Genomic DNA, 22352 nt, shown 5'->3' on the forward strand with positions numbered 1-22352 from the left:
AGTAGGCTCTCCACATAGCCAATTTCTTTTTTTCGGTGTAAAGGTTTTGCGCTCAAATCGCCTCATGAGACGTTGCGCCGGAAAATTTTCCTTCGCAGCAAAGTGTTCTCTTTTCTAGTTCGGGTTTCGTCCCTGCTTCTCTCTCTCTCCACTTCTCCCTAGTTCCAAGGTGGTCTTCTCCAACGTTATTTTGCAGAAGCGACATGAGGAGCGAGACTTAATATTCGCCGAAGCTTAAGGTCCCTGCAAATCTAAAAGTATTCCGGTAAGGACCGCAATTTCATTTACTTTCTCTCTTCTATCCCACTCCAATGTCTCATTTTCTCCCTTTTACGCAAGGTTCGAATTTCATAGGACATAGGAATCTAGGGTTTTGGAGATGTGGTTGTTTGCAGCTTGAACCAAGATTGAGATTCCCAATTCCCCCCTTTTTTGAAACTCAAAACCAATCAATTACAAACCTTAACCATTTATCTGGGTTTTTGTCGCTCCATTCGGCGTCTTCACACCCCAAATCAGCTTCTTCTTTTTTACTGAAAAGAAGAACTTTTCTTTTTGACGCTTACGGTTAGACATGTGGTATAGGTACTGGTTTCTTTAGACCTCGTGTTCTCTGTGAATAGTACTAATAGGAAGTCAATCGTGTCGTTAAGCAATGAGTCTCTTATCGTTTCCACATTTGAGTTATCAAAATGTTGAATCTTGGAACAGTTGAACACTTCGTTAGAACACTGTCTTCGGACGGTGTTGACTTTGCCGGTGTATTTACCTGAGAATTGAAATTATAGAGTTGGTGAGGTGAGTCAGGAAGTTAGATTAAACCTCTTCTTGTGTTTTCTGTTCTCTATTTCTTGTGTTATTGGTGTGTGTGTATTTGATCTTTGCTGGGTTTCTCGTTTTGATAGTTAATTGAGCTTTAGTCAATATTGAAGGCATTGTTGTTCAGACCTACGCATCTGCATACAGTAGCAAGATTTTTGAAACATCTATCTTGTCTGCATTTAGTGGGATAGGGATTATCCAGAGCCAAATTAAAGAAACCTTGTTTCACGTTGAACCCAACATTTCAATTTTGGTATGTGCCGATGGTTTTATGTAATCAAATTATTATTTTTCACTTGCTGTATTATAAAATAGTATATCAAAACGTTAACCTAATCCAATGAAATATCTTTGTACATAGAGTAATTTTTTTTCTTCTTTCATCCATCCCAACGTTTTTCACTCTACAGGTCCAAATGCTTAGTCCAATGACATTTTCAGCATAGATCTTGCAGCCCAAGAAGCCAGAAAAATGGCAGAACTAGGCCAAAAAACGGTCGATTTCTCGACTGTAGTGCGTCGAGTGGCAGAGGATTCCTTCCTCATGCTGAAGGATTTGGTGGAAACTTCGAAATCAACTGAGCAGTCGGACTCTGAAAAGAAGATCAGTCTCCTCAAATATATACTGAAAACGCGGCAGCGGATGCTTCGGCTCAATGTTCTTGCCAAATGGTGCCAGCAGGTCAGTTTGATAATGTGGTTCTTCTCTCCCTTTTTGAGCTTATGTGATTGTGGATCTGTCTTCTTTTTGGGTGATTCTTCTGAGATGCTCTAGTTTGAGTTGAAATTAGAACACTAATAATGGAAAAGGTACTAGTTGTGCTCATAGATTATCTAGTTGTTGATTGTGGTTTGCCAATGTTGTTATGGATAGGTATTCTGTGGTTTTAATGTTTGCTGAAATAAATTGCATGGGCAGACTTCTTGTCATTTGGCTAGCATGTGAGTTGTAGGTTTAGCTGTTTGCTTGGGGCATCATCTGAGGTCTGGATTTTTTTTTCCTGAAAAAAGTAGGATAATGAGGTGATTGCTAATAACTTCTAATTGGTTCTACTGAAGGAATTTCTATACCGAGCAAGATTTTGTGGTGTTGATGAATCATTCATAATTTCCCCTTTCATTGCCTAAAATTTAAGACATAATAAATAAAGTAGGTCAAACAAAGCTAGGGTAAATAATTCAGTTAACTCAGAGTCTCAAACTCAACTGCTCTTACCTGAAGGGCATTGTAGTGTGGTTTCATTCATTCCCATAATCTTCCTTAGACCTGTGTGAGAAATAAGAAGCTACCTTTTAGCTGACAAGCTTAGGTGATCAATTCATTATCTTATATCTGTAGGATTTATTGCCCGTCTATTGTCATTTAAGTAGTTCCTGTTGATATCTGGTGGTTATTGATATTGTCCATGATGATTTTATATTGTATACAAGGCATCAAACATAACGAAAATAACATTGGCTCTTAGTAGTAATCAACTACATAAAAGATAATTATTAGGAAAAAACAACACTGCCCCACAGCACAATATGTCCTTTACATGGCCGTCTTAAGTAATGCCATCTTGATCCATGTGAAGAGCTTCTTTGGTAGCTTTTAACTGACTGGTTGTAGGTTCAAATCCTACTTGGGGATTTTTGGTTCATTTTGAATTAAATGAATTCAAGCCAATTTTCGATTTGTAGTACTCTTTTGGAGTAATTTCAATTTAAGTTTTTGCTTCATCTCAACTCTATGTCTCTCCATCAATTGTACTTTCACCCTTAACTATTACAATTGGTTATCTTATCCTATGTGGGAACAGGGTATCTGAAACTTCTTTTCTGTTAAGTTTAAGAGGTTTAAAACTGGATTGGGATAGAAATTTGGTAATGCGAAACAAACCAGTCACTGCATCACCATTACCTATTACAGTAGGTTAGTGTAAATGATGTAGGAAGCGGGTATCTGAAACTTCTTTTTTGTCAAGACTAAGAAGATAAAATTGGATCAGAAAAGTTCACTAATGCGAAATAAACAAGTCACTGCATGGATTAGGACTCTTGCTTCCAGGAGAACTTATGATAGAAATCCCAAATGGTTGACTTGTAGGCCTAACTAATCAGAATTATGAAAGGGTAAAACTGAGTTTTACAAGATGCAGCAGAGCTGTATTCTGATTCTGATACCGTTCTTCTTTCAAATGCAGACCAAGTAGGGTCAAGAAAATATGTAACTAATTGGAAAATTGACAAACATTCATCAGAAATCAAGGTTATACAACTGTGCATACTTGGAAGGATATGAGTTGATTTTCAAAGCAAGGCAGAGATTACGAGCCCTGCATAGGAATACATAGATTGAATTGAGTAGTAGTAGAAACTTATGAGTACTTCAGATTGTTGAAGAAGCCACCAGAGTTCATCTATCTCTCTGTGTGAGTCTTCCATCCAATCATCAAGCGAAACTTGAGTCACTTAGTGGAGCGGAACTGACTAAGGCAGCGTGAGTGGAATTGGGTTTCAGAATGAGATCTCACTTTGGATTGGAAGAGAGGAAGAATTCAAATCCGTCAAAACAAGGTATTACAATTGTGCATACTTGGAAGAACATGAAACCAAGCGTTAAAACAGAGCAGAGATCAAGAGCTTCGTTGGGCAAGAAGATCGACAAAAAAAAATTGAGAATTTGAGATAGCTGGAAACTGCATCATGACCTACTCTTTGATTAGGGTTTTATAAATTGGATTGGTATTCATCAGTTTGACTTGGAATTGATCAATGTAGATCCCAAATTACCCTGATTCTTCACTCATTGAGTCCAAACTGATGCAATCATACCGAAAGAGAATATTTATGGTCGATTCTACCAAGAGCAGTTTCACTGCCCATGTTATGGCTCATCTCGTGCTTAGTCACTCTTGGGAATTGGATAGGAGAGCACCAAGTCTTTGCTAAAAGAATTCGACCCTTATCTTAACAAAAATTTGAGATATACGATACTAACCTTTTGGTTGGATTGGACAGGGACTTCTGTAAAGATCTTTCCACTTATTCTTCATACTATGGTCGATTTCTTGGCATGGGGCGCTCTGAAGAAGAACAAAAAACTGGCGTCATGGTGGTGCTGGATCAATCCAGATCGATTTTGTTCGGTTTCCATATGAATCTAGCCAATTCTATGATGATATAGATTGGAATTAGTGAAGAATTTCGAGTTTTTAAGCTTTGATCTGAATATGGTTTCACCAAACAATTGCTGATACAAATGTTTACAATAAGAAGAAAGAAGAACAATAGAAATAGATATTCATATTTCATACCATCAATCCATATGGTGTACATGCTCACAACTGGTTATGATAACCTACTAACTAGTTTTCTCTTTCTTTGGTAAGTTGGAAATAAGAACTTCTATTGAATCAAAACACGGTAGAGTACAAATGCATTACCTGATAGCCCTGATATATTCATGCACCCTGAATGTGTTTGAAACTGCAAAAACAAAGAAATGGAACAAAACTCTCCAAAACCCGACTAGTATGCACAAAAGGAATTAATTACCAGCTCAAACTAAAGTTTCCTATGCTCATCATGTTGGAAGGTGAAGAAATTATTGCTCAGAAAGTATTATTTCATTCATAGGCCCCATTGAGGTATTTATAGTTACAACTTACAATCGGAGTAAATCCCACTTTAAGTAGGAAAAGAAATACCAAAAACAAGTAGATAAACTAATTTTAGACTTATTAGGAAACCAATCCAACACCAAATAAAAAACCAATATAGAAAATATAAAATAATAAAATATAACTAAATTGGGGGATTTAAAGGGGAATACTATTCTAATTAGGAAACCTCAGTCATGCTTCCAACACATCACTATATGAATATGTTGTCTTGAAGGTAGTCTCAGTCTCCTCTCTTGAATTTAGAAGAAATTGATCTAAATAAGCTAGTCACCAGCTCATATTTGAAGACTCTTGATTATGCTAGAAGCTCTACGGAGGAGTCACTTGGTTGCCTTTTCTCCCAGAATTTGTTGCTTATGCATTTTTTTCCTGTCTCCACATGTTGGACATCTGGTCTGCTCCTGAGATATGGAGCTGGGCTTTGTATCTGGTTCTGATGTGGGGCTGGATTGGGTCTAAATATGGACACCATAGTTTTGCCTTCCTCAATTCATTGTATGCATGTACAGATCAAGGGCATAGATGTCTCCCTTCCCCCATTGAAAGGTAGGGAGACATATCATTTTGGACACATCCTCCTTCCCCTATCAGAAAGAGGCAAAAGAAAATAGTTTGTGCATGCAGCAATGGACAACATGTTCCCAATAGTTCCTCTATCATATTGTTTGTGTATATCGTAAGCAACAGTTTGCAGTGGTATATGCCAGGGTTACTTCCATAATCTGAAGGGAATTCTATGCTTCTATAGAAGAAACACCACCTTCTGAGGTTCCAATACATATTGGGAAGGATATATAGGTCCCTTGTCCTTTATAAGCCTGGTCCAATGTGCCCCCTCAAAATCATCATAGGCAAGCAGATAATACATAAGTATCAGTCACTAGGTAACTATTATCTGAGCAACAGAGAATGATAAAATACTTTCCAGAGACATATGATGAGATATTTTAACCAAAATTTTGACATGCATCTGATGTAAGAGGTGACATGTTTTTGAACAGTATTCTGTTGCTTCTTCCTTAGTTAAAGTCAGGAGACTTAAATGTTTAGTCTTGGTGCATTGTTGGCTTGACTTTTTCAGGTTCCATTGGTTCAGTACTGTCAGCAGCTTGCATCTACACTTTCAAGCCATGATACGTGCTTCACCCAAGCTGCAGATTCCCTGTTTTTCATGCACGAGGGGCTGCAGCAAGCACGTGCTCCTACTTATGATGTTCCATCTGCTATAGAAGTTCTACTGTCTGGAACTTATCAGCGTTTACCAAAATGTGTTGAAGATGTGGGAATGCAGAGCTCCCTTACTGAGGATCAGCGAAAGCCAGCTTTGAAAAAGTTAGAGACACTATTGCGATCTAAATTGCTTGAAGTTCAGATTCCTAAAGAAATTTCTGAAATCAAAGTTTCAGATGGTACAGCACTTCTGCATGTCAATGGTGAATTTAAGGTCCTTCTTACTCTTGGTTATCGTGGACATTTATCACTCTGGAGAATATTACACTTGGAACTTCTTGTGGGTGAGAGAAAGGGGCTTGTGAAGTTAGAGGAATTGCGGAGACATGCTCTTGGAGATGATCTAGAACGTAGAATGGCTGCAGCTGACAACCCATTCATGATTTTGTACTCAATCCTCCACGAGCTGTGTGTGGCACTTATTATGGATACCATCATAAGGCAAGTGCTAGCACTTCGTCAAGGAAGGTGGAAAGATGCAATACGTTTTGAGCTCATATCTGATGGCAGCACAGGACAAGGAGGTAATGTTGGTTCTGTGCAGATGGGTCAAGATGGGGAACCTGATTTGGCCAGTCTAAAAACTCCTGGAGTGAAAATCATTTACTGGTTAGATTTTGACAAAAATACTGGAGGATCTGATTCAGTGTCGTGCCCGTTCATTAAAATTGAACCTGGACAAGATATGCAGATAAAGTGTTTTCATAGTACATTTGTTATAGATCCTCATACTGACAAGGAGGCAGAGTTTTCTCTTGATCTAAGTTGTATTGATGTTGAGAACTTGCTTCTAAGGGCTATTTCCTGCCACAGATACACACGCCTTCTTGAAGTCCATAGAGAACTGAGCAAAAATGGTCACATTTGTCAGGATGCAGATGATGTTCTTCTTCAGTCCTATGCTGATGAATCTGAGACTGACTCCAAAAAGGTAAATCAAAGAAATAAGTGATCCTTTATTTCTTGCATTTTTATGATAACATCCAATCTTGTGGATGCTTGACTATGGATCCACTTATGTTATAGTCCTTCCCTCATATCTGTTTATCCTGAAAATGAGATCAGTCCAATGAGATTGGTATTAATCACCAATCTGTTTATTCTGGACCCTTTACCATACATTCCACTGGATTTCCACTAAATTTGTTGTTGTTGTCTCAAATATTTATGGTCATGAACTCAATCATCCTCTATGTGTTGATTACTGTTGTCTTAATGATTCTTCTGTCTGCAGAAAGATAGGAAGTTCAGTAAAAAGGACTGCGGAGGGGATGAAGTATTGCGTGTGCGGGCTTATGGATCATCATATATAACACTTGGAATAAACATCAGGTTTGGCTGCTCTCCCGTTGAAGTTTTTGCTTTTACCTGTCTAATCAATTTTCTCTCATTATTATGTTGTTTAGAATTGGATAGAAGTCTTTAACTTTATTTATAGTATTTGATATGCTTTGTCCGCTGATTTATGTGGTATCAGAATTATAAAAGAGGATGTCTCAGAAGAGCTGAAATAGAACGTTCTTGACTCATATTAATTATATTGGGTTAGGATAAGCTATGTTTCAATTATTTAGCTACTGCTTCACTGAATTATATGCCCCAACATGTTGACACTGATATGATTGGTCATTAGGTGCAGTAATACCTGATGTAGTTCTAGATAAGGGTTTGAAGATGGGTATGCCACATTGGTGTAAGGGAATCTAATAGTGAAGGTTTGATGATGTTCTGCTTGTAGGATAAATGTAGCCTTCAATTGGGAGTCTAAACAGTGCAGCAATCTGCTAAGATCTTCAATGAACCATGCCAAAACCAGAAAATTTCGAACTAGGCTGTCAAGGATTATTTTGGGAGTTGTAGTGATCTGATGGACTTGTGGCTTTAGAATAGTGATTATAAAGTAAGATTTAGGCCTGATTTAACTTCTGAGTGATCTGGGCAAGTCCTAAATTTTAGGAGCTTGTTGGGTCCTACTCCTATTAGGACTCTAGGGTCAAAGCGGCTAGAGGAGGTATAGTTTGGAGGGGATGTTGTTAACCTTGGGGGAGGGGTTCCACCATCAGAGACTCTATCAGGCTTGAAAAGCACATGAGACTTGGAGTTGCAAATTTCGGATGCAAGGTCCTTCAATGTAGTTTTGATGGCTGTTCTAAGGAAATATTTGCAAGTTTAGTGGAGGAGAAATACTAGACTTCTGTGGGTTTTCTTCTTCTTCTCTTATTAATTTTTTATTTATTTAAACAACAGAATAGAAAAGAAAAGAGAAGGATGGATGCGAATAAGGTTTGACTTGGTTTTCTGGGGATGGACTCTTGAAGGAGAAAGGGTGGATCTTCTTGTTTGAAGGCTTGGATTTTACATGCCAAGGTTCTTCTTCCACCTTGGATTTTAAGCACCTAGAATGCGAGGGCTGAATTTCAGGCAACAGTTTCTTCAAATAGTCTTGGACTTCAAACACCAATACTCTTCTACGGTGGGAGATAGTTTCGATTAAAACTGAATTTGAAAATATTAACCTTATTCCTTTGCAATATGGGTTTAAGTAAAAGAGTTTATCAGCCTCGCAGAAGCAGTCCTCTGGGGACTTTGAAAATAAAAAGGAAAGTGCACTTATGTGGGCTGTATAGAAGTCCCAAACAATCATCAAAGCAAAACCCTAACGTTTAGCTGACAACTTTACTAAACTTAGTAAACTAAAAGTTCAACTTGAACTAAAATTCCCATTGACTTTCAAACCGCTAGTTGACTTTGAACAGCAACTATTAACTGAACGAGGACTTAATTAACATCTTAAACCTAAGAACACTGAATTTTAGAAAAATCACAACTCTTCCATTTGTGGAGAGTGTGGGAGCCCTAATTACATACACAAAATTAAAAGGCTCAAGTAACCCTAACTTAAACTCAAGCTAGTATTAGTGATTTGTCTATTTTAATACTCATTATCAATAAGCCTACAGGAGTACCATTTCACCTTAAAAGTAAAGGCTTAAGAGCCATGACTTATGTAACCCCTCAGTGCTGGACCTGCATCAAGGATATTGCTGAAATTGAAGCAGCAGCAAACTAAGGTTTAGCTTCCTGGACTGGTAAATCAGTTTATGCATGCTACCAAGAGTAGGTACTTGGATGCTGTATTCTCAAATACTTGGAAGTCCTCTCTAGGGAAAGGACAATTGTGTGCTAGATACTTGGGCTGAATCCAACTCAGATAGGAATTCTATCCGGCTATTACACATCTTTAGTGTAGGTAGTAATTTGGTCATGTGGAGAAGCATAAATCAGCCCACTATAGCTATCAGTTCTGAGACTGATTTAGGACATTGCCAGATGGAGTTTGTGAACTGATATGGTTCAGATGGTTGGTTCTGGAGTTGGGGTTGATTCCGAAGAAACCACTGTACTCAATTGTAACAACAAAGCTGCCATAAGTATAGCCCACAACATTGTGCAACATGAGTCACATGACAAAACAAAACATATTGAGGTACATGGGAACTTCATTAAAGAAAGGATCTATTCTTGCCTAATATCATGGTTGTCAAGGCGGCAAGGCGATCAAAGCGGTTGGGGCTCAGCCTAGGCGTTTAGGTGACAAACGGTACATTGGCGGCAATAAGGCGACCAAAGCAGTTGGGTCAAAAATTTTCAATACAACTACATTTAAACTGATAAGTTTCTAAACTGGCTTGGATAATGCTTGTTATTGTTGTTGCTACTTGGGTGCAAGCACTTTCTATTGTGTAAATAATATAATTCCCTCAAAGATCTTAACCATTATAAATCAATGAAATCGCAGTATGCTTGCTTGAGATCTGAGAGAGTTCTTAGTTTCAAATAGCTAAGAGACCCAAGGCTTAGATGGCCTAGCCCCTCCTATCTTTACCTCCCCTCCTTCCTGTTTCTTATTTTTTTTTCATTCCATTTGGTGTTTCATGTGCTGCTGCAACTTATAATTGATCCTACTGTTGCATGGTTGGTATTTTAACTTTCAACTTCTTATACATTTTTAACTGGCTTCCTGATGCAATTAAAATCGTCTAAATAGTAGAAATAATATTTGGTTTGGGTTATACATGTGTGGGGCCTTTAATCCAGTTTTTTTATTTGTAATTGGGTTACTTTAATGGTTCTTTAATATGGGTATAGGCTACATATTCAGGATTAGTGAGTTATTTATTCTGTATAGGATGGATTTTCGGGAAGATCTGTCCAGTTTTAATGATTAGTTTAATTTCCTAGTCAGTTTTGGTTACCTTCGTTGGTATAAGAGTTGGTGACGCCTTTCCTTTTATTGTCTTAAGTCTGTTTTTGAATTTTTCATATAAATATGCAAGGGAGAGAAGCATGATGGTGCATATATTTTGATTAATGAGAAGCTTTTTCTGCTCTTCTCTTCCCTGTGTGAAGAAATCCCTTGTGTCGGTCAAGAACCCTGTGTATGATCAAGGTTAGGATTAGTTGTTTGATCCGGTCAAACCACCTTATGATCTGGAATTTTCTCTTCCGAACTTTTTCACTGAGAAAAGATCTTGTTTATTGTAGTGTTTTGATATCTCAGAAACAGTATTACATTATGTCTCATGTATAAGCATATACCTTAGAAAACGATGAAACAACCTTTTACATGCTATCACTACTAATCATGGATATCATTGGGTAAACTAGATAAACCTGTTTTTGTCATTGGCTAAAAGAAGGTTGACTAGACCTGGAATCCATTGTGCACAGTTTTTTTTTTTTTTTTTTTTTTGGGGGGGGGGGGGGTTGTGCTGAGGTATACTTTTGTGATGCTCGTTTTCATATTCTATTTTTGATGTCTTACTTCTTCTGGAATTGTAGGAATGGGCGTTTTCTTCTCCAAGCTTCCAGAAATATTCTCATGCCATCTGCCGTGTCAGATTGTGAAGAAGCTCTAAATCAGGGTAGCATGGGTGTGGCAGAAGTATTTATTGACTTGAGAAGCAAAAGTGTTTTACACCTATATGCATCGATTGGCAGGTTTTTAGGCCTCAAGGTACGTCTTTCTCTACGTATTTGCCCTTTTGCCAATGATACCTGCTTTTTGCTCTCTGTGAGTTGCTTGTAGGCTCATCAATTGATTTTTTTCTAAAAGAGATCACTTAGTTGGAATTTATGATCCAGCATGTACTTGTATGATTTTATTCAATTAATATTTAGCTCCTCTTTCTCCTTCGCTCCCCCCCGCCCCCACCCAAAAGAAATAAAAGAAAGAAAAAGAAGTGTGCCATAGCTAGGTTTATACACCTATAGTCAAATGCTCCTGTTGAAGTGATATCCTATATGATTTTTCAAAGCATTTGATGTTTTACATATGGAAGTCTGCTGAGCATGGTTCAAAATTTCAGTTTAGACTCGTCCATCGCATGTCAGGTTTTACTCAAAAAGTTGCTGGTCTTGATCAGTTTCTACCCAAATTTGGTTGGCCCAAAAATCTTTCACTTTGGTCTGAACCAACACCTGGATAATATCTTAGGGGGATTCCCATGCTTTAAAGTATATGGTTGCCTCTTGCATCTAATGCATAAATAATAAGTGGAAATTTTGATTTTTGCAGGTGTACGAACAAGGTTTAGCAGCAGTTAAGATACCCAAGAACATCTTGAGTGGGTCAGGTTTATTGCTGATGGGGTTCCCACAGTGTGGCAGCTCTTATTTTCTACTGTTGCAACTTGACAAGGACTTCAAACCGCTTTTTAAACTGCTCGAGACCCAACCAGATCAATCTGGAAGATCCCATACTGGTGACTCTAATCATGTCATACGTTTCAATAACATTGACGTCGGCCAGCTGCAAATACTAGAGGATGAAATGAACTTAAGTCTTCTTGATCGGGACCAACTACTTTCTTCACTGCCTAACATTGTCAACTCCAATCAGTCATCTGAGCATGGCCTTCTTTCTGAGTTTGGTCTAGATGTTTCTACACGGTTTGCTGGATGTCCTCAGTCTAGTTTTTCATCCGTGGTTGATGAAGTGTTTGAGCTTGAGAAAGGGACATCAATAACTTCTTATCCTGTTCATACTCACCATTCTTTGTCATTTAATTCATCTCCTGCTTCTAATTTTAGCTCTGTTCCAATATATAATCAGGGCATAAAACCTGGAATCTCCTCTCCTAAGTGGGAGGGAAGTTTGCAACTCCCTCATATCAATAATGTTTCAAAATCTTCTGTTGGTGTTGGCCCCCATATCAGTAGTTCTATATATCCTTCAAACAATTTGAAGGGTGTAATCCAATCAAGTAGTCCAGTAAGAAGCCCATCTATTAGAAAACTGACATCTTCAAAATCTGAGCAAGATTTGACTTCTCTTGGATCTCCATATTCAGTGGAACCTGGCCCTTGTTCTCCGATGGATGAAGGTCAGGTGAGGCTTCTGAATGACTCTTCGAAGGAGGCAGCTTTGGGCAGCCGTTCATCACGAACACTATCTATGTTAGGGCCAATAGGTTCTCAAGCATCTGCCATCATGAAGCTAAATGGGGTTAGAAGCTCACCTAACCTTGTTGCATCTTCTAGAGCTGCTAGGTTGAGCTCGTGGAATACCAGCCCCGTATGTAAGATGTCTGCTCTGAAATTTTACATTTTATTCTACTAGGTTTTCTGCATTTGTGATGCTGACTAATTTTGATTGATGTTATTTTTGAAGGCAATGCACCAGAATCTGGGATTTCTCACAACACAATTCTTGATGTCCCACCTAAAAATGAGAAAAACCAAAGAAAGCGTTCAGTTTCAGATATATTGAAGTTCATTCCTTCACTTCAAGGGTTAGATGACACTTCACAATTTAGTAAGAGGAGGAAAATCTCAGAATCAGATTCTAGAAATCCTCCTGCATCACAAGCACTTAATTCATCAGAATTGATGAGTAAACCCGAGGGATTTACATATGGGAATCTTTTAGCTGAAGCAAATAAAGGGAGCGCACCTTCCAACATATATGTAACAACTCTTCTTCATGTGGTGAGGCATTGCTCTCTCTGTATCAAGCATGCTCGACTTACCAGTCAGATGGATGCTCTTGACATTCCATATGTTGAAGAAGTGGGCATGCGAACACCATCCTCAAATTTGTGGTTCAGGCTACCTTTTGCCAGAGAAGATTCATGGCAACACATTTGCTTGCGACTAGGGAGACCTGGTAGCTTGTATTGGGATGTCAAGATAAATGATCAACACTTCAGGGAATTATGGGAACTTCAGAAGGGAAGTACAAATACAGCATGGGGTTCTGGTGTTCGAATTGCCAATACGTCTGATATAGATTCCCATATACGCTATGATCCAGAAGGTGTTATCCTTGGTTATAGGTCTGTTGAGGATGATAGCATCAAAAAATTAGTTGCTGATTTGCAGAGACTTTCAAATGCTCGTTTGTTTGCTCTTGGAATGCGGAGACTGCTTGGAGTAAGAGCAGATGATAAACCGGAAGAAATCAGTGCAAACTCCGACAACATAACATCTGCTGTGGCCAAAGGTGCTCCTGAGGTTGCTGATAAGATATCAGAACAAATGAGGAGGCAATTTAGAATAGAAGCTGTTGGTCTTATGAGTTTGTGGTTCAGTTTTGTTTCTGGGGTCGTGGCTCGCTTTGTTGTTGAATGGGAATCAGGGAAAGATGGTTGCACAATGCATGTTTCTCCAGAACAGCTTTGGCCACATACAAAGGTATGTCCCCCCATACAAAGAACAGGACACAGACATGCATAGACACACAAAAGGAATTTTATATTTAAGTACTTTGAAACCTCCCCCCCCCCCCCCCCCCAACAAAAAAAAAAAAAAAAAAAAAAAAAAAAAAAAAAAAAAAGAACCCCAACCCAAAAAAGAAAAGAAAAAAGAAGCAAGCTTCAGATATTGACTGCTCATATTTGTACTCTTGATTGTATATTTGCTGGTTCCATTGTATTGTTACTCACCTGAACTTCAAAGGAACTATAAGGGTTGAGGGTGTCAATTGAGCCTTCTGGATATGAGCATGTCCGGCAACTGATCTATTGATTGGAACTGTGAACTGAAAAACCCTCTTTTGTTTTTCTTTGTCGTGTTTTCTAAGCCTCTTGAGTTGGGCGAAAGCAATAATGGACATGTGACACATGTCTTATCATTGTGCAATGTAACATATCCCTTTGTTGTATTTCCCAAAATGTTTTAAGTTGGGTAAAAAAGGATTTTCAAGATAATTGGAAGGTTTACCCCCTGAATGAAATTGGAAGCATTTATAAAAACATGTAGTGGCTTACTTGGCTGGTCAGGTTTTCAAATTTCTACTTTCTGGAAAGATATCTCTTTCACGAAAATTAACAAAATGGCATAATGATGGGACATTTTGAAGACCCTTTCTAGCACCCCCCCACTTCGGTAAAAGAACAGCTGGGAATGAGACAAGTGGCAATCAAAACGTTATAGCTTATTTTTTCGCTCCTTTGATCCCAATAAGAAAATCCATAGATAGCCTATATGTAATGTACTATGCTATAGTTTTGCTTTTTGGCCCCATGATAAATAAGTTAACAGCCTTTCTGTTAAAAACTTTATGTAGTAGTGATTTTGTCTGTTTGTTGATGCCTGAAATATGTAGTTAACTGATGTGTTGTCCTCTGTTGCCTTCTTATCTGTCCAAAGTCCATAATTGAAATTATGTAATGCAATTTATGTTGCCAGATATGTTCTGTAGCCCAAAACTTTTCGGCATCCAGACACTGTAGTTGCTTTTAACACAATTCTTTTCCCGTCAAGATTGTAGTTGGAGTTGATTTTCTTTTTCCTGATTCAGTGATATTTTATGTGATTATTCCATCAACAGATTTTCTTCAACTGCTTAGCACTTATAGCATCATTATGAAGCATTTTCCCTTTGTTTTGTACAGTTTCTGGAAGATTTCATTAATGGAGCTGAGGTGGCATCCCTTTTGGACTGCATTCGCTTGACTGCAGGACCATTATTTTCTCTTGCAGCTGCAACTCGACCTGCACGGGCTGGTCCTGCATCTGGTGCGCCTGGTGTTACTGCTGCACCCGCTGCTATCTCAAGGCAGAATGGTTTCATGCCTTCTCAAGGAGTGATGCCAAGCAGTTCATCTTCCAATATTACGCAAGGTGCATCTGCTCATGTTGGGAATTCGGTTGCAAGTACTGTTGTAGGTCCTCTTGGAAGTCACAACCTTCATGCGACTACCATGTTAGCTGTTGCTGGGAGAGGTGGACCTGGAATTGTTCCTAGCTCACTTTTGCCTATTGATGTCTCCGTTGTACTCCGTGGTCCTTACTGGATACGCATTATTTACCGTAAACACTTCGCAGTTGACATGCGCTGTTTTGCTGGAGATCAGGTCTGGCTACAGCCAGCAACTCCACCAAAGGGTGGGCCAGAGATTGGGGGTTCTTTGCCATGTCCTCAGTTTCGGCCTTTTATCATGGAGCATGTAGCTCAGGAATTGAATGGATTAGAGCCTAATTTCTCTGCTACCCAACAAACGGTTGGAATCACAAGCTCAAGCAATCCAAATCAAAGTTCAGGTTCACAGCTTTCAGCAGCTAATGGAAACCGGGTTAATATCACAGGTACCAGTGCAATATCTAGATCGACTCCAATGGCAGGTAACCAGGCAGCTGGAATAACCCGTGTAGGAAATGCACTTTTGGCTTCCCAAAATTTTGCTTCTGTTGGCTCAGGATTACCTATACGTAGATCACCTGGCACTAGTTTACCTATTCATATGAGGGGAGAATTCAACACAGCTTTCATTGGGCTTGGGGATGATGGAGGATATGGTGGTGGTTGGGTTCCCCTTGTTGCTCTTAAAAAGGTTTTAAGAGGCATTCTCAAGTACCTTGGAGTACTGTGGCTCTTTGCACAGTTACCTGCTCTTTTGAAGGAGATCCTGGGGTCAATTCTAAAAGAAAATGAAGGGTCACTTTTAAATTTGGATCAGGAACAGCCAGCCTTGCGCTTCTTTGTGGGGTAAGATCTATATCTTCTTTTTTGTTTTGTTATTAGATTATGGTGTATGCTGGATTTCCTTGTTGAAATCTAGCTGACTTGGTGATGAAAAATCATTTTACTGATAACTTCCTGTAGATTGCGGTCCTCTGTAATTGGTATACCTTGCTTCAGTCATGTTATTCCTGTTGGGCTAAAATAGTAGATGTAGGGTAAAAGAAATCCGCAGTGTATATTATTGGCACTCAATTTAGCTGCATTGACGAGTCAGATTTTTCTTACGTGCTTTTTTAGTTTTTGAACTAATAAACAGGTTATTATGAATTTATGATGCTTGAGGGTTATTATGATGCTTGAGGTACAGCTCAAGTAGCCAATATTCCAGCTCCCAGGTTTCAAGTTTTGACCCTGGAGAAACCCGGAATTTCCCAAGTTCTGAATGGAACCTGGGGATTTTCTGCTCCGGAAACAAAATCTTGGCTTCAAGTAACATGGTTTTGTCCCTTTCTTGTGCTGTGCGTGTGCTGTGCTTCTTCATAGTTTTATCATTTTTTTAATAGCTCAATGAATTTGTCTTCATAGAAGTACCACCCAATTTTCGGTACTCGTGGTTTGGACAAAAATTTATCTAGGGTAGGCTGACTGCTTTCCATAGGTCCTAATATGTATGCTGACCGCATATAATTTAGCTATTGGAAATGTTAGCATGAAATTAAAACAGTTAAAACATGCCCTTGGTTAGGGAAATACAACATCACAGTCAATAACTCTGGTGATCTTTAGCTCTGTTTAGTCACTACTGAGTTATCACCTTAAACTTGAATTGAAAGAAATAAAATTTTATCACCTTAAACTTGAATTGAAAGAAATAAAATTTTGTTTCTAAGTAATTTTTATCCAGCTTGTTGATTGCTTTGATACTATTGATCATTTGTCCAACTTTCAGCAAGTTCATTGGTTTCTTCTGAAGTAATTTAATTTTTAGTGACTCCTGTTTCCTGTCTCAGATTACTTTAATCTTCAAAGTTCTTTAAATCTAGTCATTGGATTTCTCACATCTTTTGAAGGGATCCTATTTCCTATATTTGTGTTTGATTTCCAGAGCTGAGGGTGAGTTTGAACTTTTAGGTTAGTGTTAGCTTGTCTGTTTGTTGTTGTGTTTGCTTGGGGTCCTATCCGGAGGGTTTAGGGTTCTTGCTACCTGCTTCCATCAGATTGCCTTGTGGTAATAGTGGAGGTTTAATTACATTGATCATGATGGTGGGTACTGATGTCTATTCATTCATGTTTTGGAGAGTCATTTCTACTGCATTTGAGAACTGATTGTTCTTAGTCAAGCCACCTTGTGATCTTTAACCAATTGCATTTTCAGTTCTATTAGTTAGCATAAGTGCTGTTGCCTATATGTGATACTGAGGAGCTTGTGATGTAACCCCTCAATTTGAGGGCCAATTACAGGATAAATAAATTGAATTCAACAGTAAGAATTAGGGTTCATCAAACCCTGTGGTTATAGTGTAGAGGCTGTTTTGAATGATCTAGGGTTTGGGGAAAGGTAGACAGGGTTCGGCTAGAGTTTATTGAAATCTAAATCTGAGTTGTGTTAATTTAAGTTCAAATACAAGTTTCAAGGGTTTTGGGGGATCTATATGTTTGGGTTTTCTAATTCTAGGGTTTTTGGGGGGTGGCTGGGGTTAGGGTTAATGTTGAAGGTAGAGGAGGGGAAGGGGATGATGAATCCAGAAGGAAATTGGATTCAGGTGAGGGGTTTGAGAGATCTTGGTGATAGGAACTTAGGGCTGCTTGGGTTTTGGGGGAAGAAGATGAAGTGCCGAAATTTTAGGGTTTGGATGGACAAATAGGGGAAGGATGGGAGTCGAAGGCTAGGAGGAGATGGGGGAGATTGATTCCTAAAGGGGGGGGGGATGTGGAGAGGGAATTGAGAGTTAAGAAGTTTAGGATTTGGGCTGAGAGATTAGGCTGCCACAAGAAAGGGTTGGGGAATTAGGGTTGTAAGCGGAAGAGAGAGAAGGGAAAGGGTAGGGGTAGAGGTTTTCTTTTCCTTTTTCTCTTATTTTATTTTATTGTTTTATTATTATTTTTTTGAGGGTGGGGGAGGGGGGTTGTACCTGGGGAAAAAAGGTTAAAGAATCTTAGAAAATTTGAATGCTCAAAGCTGCTGCAAATTTCCTCCTTGGATGTCCTCCAAGGCTCCCTTCATTAATGTTTTATTCAATAATCAAAACTCCCTTGCTGTAAGTGTGGGGCTATATTTATAGCCTTGCATTCAAGGACTTCTACTAGGACTCAAATTGGAAACAAAACAAACTAGGAGTTCTATCTAAAAGAGACTCCTAGGTAAATAAAAGTGCAAACATAAAAGGCCTTCTAATTCACTTGGGACTCCTACTGTACTCGGACTCTCACTTATCTCATCCTCGAACGATTCAAATTACTCAACAAGAGTAGGACAAGTCTCCTAGTAAAATTTGGACAGCAACTAAAGGAATCCTTCCCTAAATAGATACTCCTAACTAGAGTAGGACTCTTTCATAACTTAACGAGGACTATTTCAAATAACAAAATAAAATTAGGACTGAAGTCAAAATGAGATTCTGATTCTAATAAGATCAAATTGGGCTGGACAGGGGTACTTAAACTGACCACAGTACTCACTGTTATGGTTTGGTTCACCCCTCAGGCCCGTAGGTGCCGGAAATGCATCCCTAGGCCCTATTTCGGCCCTGGCACTTCGTCAGCTTGATTGGAAGCAAGGTTCGAATCGGCCAACCTCCAAACTGAGATGGCCACATAATTTGACCATCTCAGTTGAAACCTGGAAATCTTCACAGGTGGTTTCGGGGGATTTAAATGTTTCATACAAATACAATAGCTGCAAAGTAAATAACCAAAAAAGAAACTTTTGCCGATTGAATACCATCGTATCTCTACCTATTCTCAGAACCTTCGGCTGTCCTTGCTACTTATGGCTATGTCCCTGTAGTAAGAGAGTAGAGAAACTGAAACTAAATTTCTGACATCATAAAAACCTACAGCAAACCAATAGAAGCTTCTTCTCCTGGCAACTATTTCTACAAGTACATTGTCCCATACCCTGTATCTACCTGGGTCTCGGGATTCTAAAAAAGAGATGGAAACAGTGAATGTAAAGAAAATGTGAGAAGGAGAAAACAAGCAACCGGAAAGGACCCTAAATTGTTAGAACCAGAAAGAAATGAACCTGATGGGATGGCAGCACTACCTTGCTTACAATCAAAAGAAAGAAGATGAAAATGATGAGGTGTCAAGAGACAGAAAGATAAGAGCCTGGACCAAGCTGTTGTCTGCAAAATACAGCAAGAAGAAAGATTTCTTGCAGCTTTACCAAGAGCGTTTCAAAGATTTAAAAAAATAATAATCTCTTACATATTGATGAAGGAAAAAGCAAATTTTCTATTTTATTTTAATACTCTTTCTGCATACAGAAAACAGCAATCTAACACAATGTTCAACATAATAATTTAATCAGGAAAAAAGGGTAATACCTTAGGATATTTCAAAAGCTGTTTGATCTAACTTTTCTTATATTATTATTATTTAATGTAATTAGTTCAAATTGTGGTTGAAACTATAGAAATTTTGGTTTGTTGCCCAGCCCAGCCAATAATATACTGTTGTTTTGGTCCAGCTCAGTCGAAACTTGGGAAGAATTTTTCGCCCCCAATTTTCGTCTCGGTTGGCTGGCTGGAAACTTAAATTTCATTAAATTTCGGTGGTTTTGACGGAAATTTGAACTGTGAATGGAAAAGCCTCGACAATTTGAAAGTCTCTCCCAAATTCAACAACAAAAGAAAGGAGTGTAATGGCAGTTATTCCTCTTTGGAATAGTATTTTATTTGTGCATTTGATATTAAATTATCACCGAATGTATGAGTTTATGCAAAAGGAGGTTTGTTTCAGATCTAGTAATTCTTCATGATAAACCAAGTGCTTCTAAGTAGAAAGAATTTGGGGTTTTAGGTCAATGCGGTGCGGAAAAAAATAAAGTAAAATTCTGAGGCTCCAACATCAAGACCTATTTGCCATTGTTTCTTATCTTTTTCCCACCTTCCCTAAATCGATCATCCCATTATTAAAATTTTTCATTCCCTAATCAATGATGTAATTTTGGCTTTGATTACACCGTTTTCTGTTGGGTAATGCTTACCCTGATGCTAGGAAACTATTTGTACACTTGCACTTCAAATGCAGACATTCCAGTCATGATTCACTCAGTTGCAGCTGGACGCACACATGAAGTCTCTCATAGTTTGAAGCATTGTTTGTTATTTGACAGGATTTCCCTTACCTTTTCCTATCTGAGGATCTGACGATATATTTCTGCAGGGGGTATGTATTCGCGGTTAGTGTCCACAGAGTACAACTTCTTCTGCAAGTCTTGAGTGTGAAACGTTTTCATCATCAGCAGCAACAGCAGCAGCAAAGCCAAGCCAATGCTCAGGAGGAACTAGCCCCTGCTGAAATATCTGAGATATGCGACTACTTCAGTCGCCGTGTTGCTTCAGAACCATATGATGCATCTCGAGTTGCATCCTTCATTACCCTTCTAACTTTACCCATTTCAGTTCTCAGGGAATTCTTGAAACTGATTGCTTGGAAAAAGGGCTTGGCACAGGCACAGGGTGGAGATATTGCCCCTGCACAGAAGCCCCGCATTGAATTGTGTCTTGAGAATCATTCTGGGTCAGCAACAGAAGCAAACAATGAGAATTCTTCAATAGCAAAAAGCAACATCCATTATGACCGACCTCATAATTCTGTTGATTTTGGGCTCACGGTGGTTCTTGATTCTGCTCACATACCCCACATAAATGCTGCTGGTGGAGCTGCTTGGTTGCCCTATTGTGTTTCCGTGCGATTGAGATATTCATTTGGAGAGAATCCTCATGTATCTTTCCAGGGAATGGAGGGGAGCCATGGAGGCCGTGCTTGCTGGTTGCAAAGGGAAGAGTGGGAGAGGTGCAAACAGATGGTGGCTCAAACAGTGGATGTGAGTGGAGGTTCGGCAGTAGATGCTACTCAGGGAAGGTTGAGAGGAGTTGCCGATGGGGTGCAAAGAGCACTTCAAATATGCCTTCAAGGGTTGAGGGATGGTAGTACAGCTAGTTCTGGTGCAGCATAACTGCTGTTCATCTCAGACAGTACCGAAGGAAATGGTGAACAACCAGTAAATATTTTTGCACATCGGCATCTCAGGAGATGAGACTGGCTTTTGGCTGCTTGCTTCGCTAAGTGTTAGGTCAAACATTGTTGATTGTGCTGATGAGCGTTGAGTAGATTGTATCATTTGCAACCACCATTGGATCAAGATTGTGTTAGTTGCCTCTTGGACCTCCACAATGGTTTTGCAGAAGTTTCATACTCGGGATATCAAGGAGGATTAAAAAATTATGGACGACCCGGAGCGTTGTTTGATGGAGGACTTTTTCTTGACCCGCTCGTCTCCTCGTTTTTTGGGTGTTCTCTCTTCAGCGGATTTAGAAGGTCAAGAGGCAGCTTGTATGATAACAACATTAGGAGGTTTCTGTTATCGGAATTCTGATTAGGGTTTAAGATTTTTGTATAGATAACACCCATTGTGTTTGTAAAAAAGAGGGGAAGAATCAACTCTGGAACGTTTGTCTGTGGGTTGTGTTTTGTCACTGGGACCCCATTGAAGAGGTTATGTAGTTAGAAGGTCTCAGAAAAAAATTAGAAAAGTAAAAGACCCCCTTCTTTCTGTAACATCCCTACATTTGGAATTTCAGATACAAAATGTGTCATAATGCCTGCTTCTTGGCGTGTGACTTCTCTAGAGTTGTATGCTTTGGGGTGTGACAACTCTTGGTGTGCCATGATTTAGCAGCTTTGGCCGTTAACTTAGAAACATGATTACGTGACATGTTTGTCTTTAGCAAAAGGTTTAATGGTCTGTGTAGATCATGGTTTCCTCATTTGAATATTAATCACATATGTTCATCATATGAGGAATGTATAATGTTGCAATTCTGATTATTGGACATGTAAAAATGTTCCGACTCTGTCCCACGTATTGGTGTGAGTCAAATTTTATGATTTTGAAATTCTGTTGCAGATCCTACCAAAATTTTTTTCTGTTGCAGATTCCTTGGCAAAGGTACCTCAGTCCACTATTTAGCAGTGTATCAATTCATGGCTCACACAATTTTGGAATGTGTGAAACTATTGTTTGTAACTGCTCTTTAATGCGGTGATCTTTTTTCTCTATAAAAAAAAGATGATACTGAAATTCTGTGATTGTATAAAGTTTAACTCAACTTTTGTTGGTTGATATGTATAAAATTTAACTCAAATTTTGTTGATATGACGAATTTTTTCCCCTGCATGTTTATAAATTGTGTAAATTAAGGACATAGTTTGAGGATCAATTCACTATAGTTTCGGGTGTATGTTTTTCTTATGCCAAATTATCTTGGCATGTCTCTATATTTTGAGGATCAACTCAGCATAGTTTTAGATGTTTATGTTTTGGTCAATCATCTTGGGGTGTCTCCCTGTACTTTGAGGATCAATTTGGTATAGTTTTGGATATTTATGTTTTTTTCTGTCAATCATCTTGGCGTGTTCCCTAATTCTGAGATCAA

The 22352-nt window shown here is 38.8% G+C and overlaps 1 protein-coding gene across 2 annotated transcripts; it reads left to right on the forward strand.

The window, feature by feature from the left end:
- On the forward strand, positions 1 to 22083 carry SWP (RNA polymerase II transcription mediator). Of its 2 annotated transcripts, XM_089167719.1 has the most exons (9): positions 1 to 265; positions 1233 to 1504; positions 5572 to 6651; positions 6955 to 7052; positions 10563 to 10737; positions 11299 to 12301; positions 12394 to 13415; positions 14618 to 15711; positions 20077 to 22083. In XM_089167719.1, the coding sequence occupies exons 2-9, from the start codon at positions 1295 to 1297 to the stop codon at positions 20870 to 20872; spliced, it is 5478 nt and encodes a 1825-aa protein (XP_089023845.1). In that variant the 5' UTR covers positions 1 to 265; positions 1233 to 1294; the 3' UTR covers positions 20873 to 22083. The 2 variants fall into 2 exon arrangements, with proteins under 2 accessions (XP_089023845.1, XP_089023847.1); XM_089167721.1 differs by lacking the exon at positions 20077 to 22083 and having other exon boundaries at positions 14618 to 15715.
- Positions 22084 to 22352: the final 269 nt, after the last annotated feature.

This window comes from Hakea prostrata, chromosome 9, assembly GCF_041222555.1.
Source record: "Hakea prostrata isolate BN-2017 chromosome 9, UWA_Hpros_2, whole genome shotgun sequence".
Lineage (NCBI taxonomy): Eukaryota > Viridiplantae > Streptophyta > Magnoliopsida > Proteales > Proteaceae > Hakea > Hakea prostrata.

Bases quoted from the DNA above. Each gene is read 5' to 3' on its own strand.
- SWP (XM_089167719.1), top strand. From the start codon at position 1,295: ATGGCAGAACTAGGCCAAAAAACGGTCGATTTCTCGACTGTAGTGCGT. The intron at 6,652-6,954 runs GTAAATCAAAGA...TTCTGTCTGCAG, and splicing joins CTGAGACTGACTCCAAAAAG to AAAGATAGGAAGTTCAGTAA. The intron at 12,302-12,393 runs GTAAGATGTCTG...TTATTTTTGAAG, and splicing joins GTGGAATACCAGCCCCGTAT to GCAATGCACCAGAATCTGGG.